General features: G+C 38.6%; 1 protein-coding gene across 1 annotated transcript; it reads right to left on the bottom strand.

Annotated features, from left to right (window-relative positions):
- Positions 1 to 1,524: 1,524 nt before the first annotated feature.
- RPS16 (ribosomal protein S16) lies at positions 1,525 to 4,461 on the bottom strand. The gene is made up of 6 exons (XM_007422265.4): positions 4,342 to 4,461; positions 4,195 to 4,247; positions 3,188 to 3,289; positions 2,398 to 2,494; positions 1,926 to 1,973; positions 1,525 to 1,716 (listed from the first exon to the last, which is right to left on the bottom strand). The coding sequence occupies exons 2-6, from the start codon at positions 4,240 to 4,242 to the stop codon at positions 1,571 to 1,573; spliced, it is 441 nt and encodes a 146-aa protein (XP_007422327.1). The 5' UTR covers positions 4,243 to 4,247; positions 4,342 to 4,461; the 3' UTR covers positions 1,525 to 1,570.
- Between the last annotated feature and the right edge of the window lie 1,176 nt (positions 4,462 to 5,637).

Here is a 5,637-nt window from a genome sequence, read left to right as displayed (position 1 = left end):
AAACATGCAAACTACCAATGAACACAGGTGTAACTTGAAGATGCAGCTCAGGTCTTCTATCTTCAATAACTAAATGTTGCCTTACATACTTAAAAGCATCCTTTTTAAAATAAACATATCAAATTTGTACAACATATAAACATTACCAGAATTCCAAGACTATGAGCAATTTGTTTTGATTTCAGACTGATAGGAAATAAATGTTGTTCTGGAATGTGGCAGAACTGTTATCAATGGTTAGGAGATAAAAATGTACTTGCAGGCAATGAATGGAATTGGAGAAGCCCACCAGTTAAGGTACAAAAAAAAAAAAAATCATTTAGAAGTTGTATGAACAATTTGAAGCTAAATAAATGAGAGGCATTTAGTTTTGTAGTCATCACTAGCAATCTTTCTCAAACCCCAAATTCCCCTGCCTTTTAGAGATTTGGATAATTGAGAATTTCAAAATTCTTTGGGATGCATTGAATAGATATGAAGCCTTTGTCTCCCCCTCAAAATTCTCTTAAGTACCACAATTTCCCTTAAGCTCTAGTGATTTGACACTTCCATGTTGTTTTCTTGGTAAAACTGAAGCGCTTTCCTACTGCTTTCTTCCAGGATTTTTTCTCAACTTCCAATCTAGTCTTCAGCCCTGGGATTTCCTGGTGGTCCCTCACCCAAATATTAATCAGTTCCAGCCCCATTTAACTTTTCAAAATCAGAGTAGTTTAGTTAGCTGCTGTCAACTGAATTATGAGGAATATTATTAAGACAATTGTGCTTAGGACAATGTATTTGCATTTTTGTGAGTTAAATATTATTGTTCTTTCACCACAGAGGGAGCTACAGGCAGGACGAAGAACTTTTTGTGCAAACCTGATGCATTATAAACTAATATCTATAGCATACAAAGATACAGAATCCGGCAGTACAGTACTTGGGAGACATTAGGTACTTCTGCAATTCAAGAATGAGTTATACAAAACATATACATAGTAATTATAACATATTAGATAATTATTTTACTACTGTGTCCACAATTCTCCATATGCTTTGTTGCACTGTGGTAAAAACATTTACTACTGAGTTTAGTGCTACAATCTGCAGCATCCACTGAATGGAGGACTTTCTTCCAAACTGTCCTGCAAGTTTGGAGAAAAGCCTATGTAGCTGAAGACCAGGCAGGGAAACTGAAATTAATGGCTTGCCTCCTATTCACACAAGGTGGAATTATTAAGTGTTAACCCAACTTAATCTATCCTTTTAAGGGATCGTGTCTCATTTAGTGATATTTCATTTTGAGAAAACACTTAAGATTGCACTAAAAGGCAATAGTTGAAATAAGCTAACTGTAGAAACATTAATCCATTAAAGGGACATTACCCTCTCTGCAAAGTGTTAATTGTCCAATCATTAGCAATATAGAATTTTAAAACTGACTCTAATCACATGACAGATTCATTCTGTATCTTATGCAATATATTAAGCATTCCCTTGAAAAGTCACAAGAACAGATTGAAATATATTTCTCACAAACACAAGTTATTAAATGTTATTCTTTATTTCAAATACACAAAAAAGTTTCCTTTTAACGATAAGATTTCTGGTAACGTGCACGAGCACCAGGTCCACCAAACTTCTTGGACTCACAACGTCGAGGATCAGCAACTAAAAGGGTCCTATCGTACTGGATGAGGATATCCTTTATCTCCTTCTTAGATGCTTCATCAACATCTTGAGAAAATAAAAGAACACCTGTATTAAACTTTGAAGCTACTGTTTATAATCAGCCCTAATATAGCTTAGGAAAGATAACTTAGAGGAAGCAGCAAGGAACAAACTTTTTGAATGGTGCTTAATATTGAGCATATATATTAATATTGTATACAATTGGTCTTAAATGAGATGAAAAGCAGCCAAGAATAAAGGTAATGAAAACTTACATTTCTGGTAATAAGCCACCAGTGCTTTGGAAATAGACTGCCGAATTGCTGTAGAGGAAATAAGTAAAATAAAATACCAAACTAAAACAAAAAAGCTGTAAGTGGCTAGTAAAAGTTAAGCCAGAGATCTTAACTGTGGGGTCTTTGGGGCAAATTAGTATTTCAGGTTTATGTAAGTATACCTATATACATATATATGCAATTATAAAGAGCAATAATCTGATACAGAATAAATCAACAAATACAATACAGCAGACTTCCATAAACTGATGCCCTATAAATAAGCTGGAATATCAATCAACCTAGCTAGCAGCCAGTAAAATAAATCCAGAGAACACCAGGCTAGAAAAGGCTATAAACAGATTAATACTGGTTGATAATACATTTTACAAGTACACACATTATTACATTTGGATAGTTGATACATTTAATAATATACTTTTTCCACTTGCAAAATATGAGCTGTTCATACCATAAATCTGTGCCACATGACCACCACCCTTCACACGGACTCTTATGTCAACTCCTGCAAAGCGCTCTTTGCCCAAAAGAAGTACTGGCTCAAGCAGCTGGGGAAAAAAGGATTTAGTTTTAGTCCAAAACAAATTATTAATGCAGAAATGTCTGAGTAAACATACATAAGATTTATAGAATACAGGCTATTGGTATTCCTTGAATTTACTATTCTTACATCACCGAGGGAAATGATAGAAAATATATAGTATTTTCAACTGACATCTTGCCATTTAATTTAGCTTACCTTCTTAACCATCTTAACAATTCACCCATTTCAGTTGTTTCCTTAGTATACTGGAACACAGTAGCCTTAAGTAACTCCAGGAGTTACAACTAACTTGCATGCAATGACACAGAAATAAATAGAACAATTTTTATTTGCCTTCAGTGTTTTAGTTTTCAGTTAGTGTATTACAGCACACAGGTATTCCAGGACTAAAGAGTACCCCTGATAGGAAGCAATACATCAATATACCTCTTTTGTCTAGTTTTCCAAAGAACATATGCAAAATACTGGAAGTTTAATTTGTACTAGGGATTCTGAATAATATAGATAATAGTTTTTACAAAAATGCTAAGTCTATTTATCAAAGGATAATTCAAAACCCATTTGAAATTCACTGTCCTTTCACATGGAATTAAGTTTTTAAAACAGAAGAGGGGGAAAAACTAAATAAAGGAAGCAAAAGTTATTAGTTTATACATACACTATTATGATTATGTTTTATGTTCCTAAAATGACTTACTTTGTATTGTAGAGTTCTAGGTTCTATCATTTCCAGAGGCCGTCCATTCACCTTAATAAGTCCATTTCCTCTTTTGCAGTGAGCAACTGCAGTAGCAGTTTTCTAAATGGGGGTGGGGTGGGGATGATAATAAAAAATATTAAGCAAAATTGTAGCATTGAAGACAGATCAGCAGTATCAGCTATCAAGAATAAACATCTAGAATATTCCACTACACACCGTTGTTAATTATCACTGTATATATCTCACTATTGAAACCAATCAACTGAAGCTTTTATCCATCCCATTTTCACTTGTTGTCATGAAGCAAGAAACCTAAGTTATAGGTGCAATTATCAATCAACTGGTGGGAAACACAAAAAAGGAGTCCAGTGATTACAAAATGAAATGGGAAACCTTTGCGATAAGCATTTGCTACAGCGAAGTCACTGAGCTTATGCCACAAATTTGAACATGAACATATCGAAGAGCCTTGCATACGCAGGAGCTGGACACGATGGCTCTTCAGCAAAGATGAGCAACCCAGTGTTCTCCAGAGATTATGGACAATTCCCATGGTATCAGTCGTTTTGGTTAACGGCAAAGGATGACGGGAACTGTAGTCCAACCAGAGGACCCCAAGTTGTCCCTGGGGCAACATGAAATAGGGCCGGCCCCCACTCAACCCCACCCCCAGAACAGCCATCTGCTTATCCGTCCTTCCACCCCACGTGCCGCGGTTAAAGCGCTGCACACGGAACAGAGAAACCGCTAAGGAAGCCCGTTCTCCTACGCCGAGGCTTAGGCCAGATCCCCTCCACTCAAGTGGGAAAACGTGGCCGCGGAACAGCGCCATGGCGCGCGCAGGAAATGAAAAACGAGAAATACTTTTCAGCGCCGGAGCTCGGCCAGGCCAAGGCAGCTTTCAGGCAGCAACAGCATCCCGCTGCCCCCCCAATCTCTCGGCTTTTCATGGCGGAAGGGGAGACAACGAGCTAGGCCCGTTCCAAGAACCACGCGAGCCTCACCTTCCTGCCGAAAACCTGAACGCTCTGGAGGGGCCCCTTGGCCGGCATGGCGCCTGAGGAAGAGAAAGACAAACCGACAAAGAAGGTGAGCGACCGGACCGACACCCCGCGGAAAAGCCTGGACGAGAGAGACCAACCTCCACCCACCTTCAGCAAAAGCGATCGCGAAAGAAAGAACAGGGTTTCCCAACTAAGTTTCCCAGGGGCCGGCTCGGCCGCAAAGCAAGCGTCACTTCCGGCAGCGCGACATCGCGCTTTCCGGCAGCCGCGCCAGGCTCTGGTTTCTATTTTGCCCTCCCGCTCGCGTTCCTGGGGGCGGGGCGTCTTGTTGGAATAGGTGGTTACGGTCCTGTCTTTCAGTGTAGTAGTAAGGTATTAAAGTCCGCGTTCATTCCTCCTGTTGGAGTTTTTTCGATTAAAATATTTATGTCCACACATTTAAATATGAAGAGGTGGCCGTCAAGGACATGATAGGCTGCATTCACACGGCACGTTGAACCATATACCATAATCATAAGCTAGTTACACTTTAGCTTATCATGCTGTGGGAAACCAACCTATATGCAATCTTCAAATCTGGGCGAATTTTAAAAGACCAGTATTGCCAAACTAAAGCCATCTAACAAGTTAACTTTGGCCTGTTTTCTCTGTTTCTGGCTATGTTTTCTCTGGGGCTTCAATGTTGGATTCAAGGCATCTGGCATAAGCTGGAGGAGTATTTCCTACATTTAATAGTATAGCACCCAGATGTCACAGTAGTGGTAACAGGTAACTTGAATTGGTCCATATGATGGAGTCTTGTACTCATGATTTGGCTCAGTTCCCTCCATTAGCCAAGGAAGATGAGCATCTATTATTTGCCTGACTAAAGATATGAGATGTACAGTAACGTAGCAGGATTTTCCTTGGTTCAGCTTGCAAACTTAGACCTATTCATCTCCAGTGGTATAGTTAGGCATACTGATCCATGGAGATCTAGTCTTAATGTCATATACTGGTTTCACATTCATTTTTTGCCACAGTGGCCACCTTACAATGGAGGCTCATATAGAAAGTGATCACTTCTCTTAATTAAAATTAATAACCATATAGTGAATAACTTTGATGCTGATCCTTTGTAGTTGAAGGACACGTAAAAACATGATAGTGCAAAAAGACAACCAACAGAGCCTAATAGTATTTTGCCACAGAGAATGCTTTTCATTTCTGCTTTTTCATTCGAACTGATGATTCGCCAGAATCAGTTATGTGCAAGTGAATCAGAAGTTTATTTCAGCTTTCTAAGAACTTTTAGGAGAGGACTATCTTCAATCAATGTCCTAATATCAGGACTGATTAAAGAATTATTTTATAGCTCAATTCAAATTGTATAAAATAAATGATCATCAGATATTTTTTCCTTTTAAATCTTGAAAGAGTCAATGTGGGATGCTAGCAAGGGGG

Source organism: Python bivittatus, unplaced genomic scaffold (assembly GCF_059951505.1).
Source record: "Python bivittatus isolate LINGU-HERP-01145 unplaced genomic scaffold, Pbiv_v1 ctg000330_np1212, whole genome shotgun sequence".
NCBI lineage: Eukaryota > Metazoa > Chordata > Lepidosauria > Squamata > Pythonidae > Python > Python bivittatus.
The sequence above is the reverse complement of the archived record's forward strand: the minus strand, read 5'-3'. Positions and strand labels throughout refer to the sequence as shown.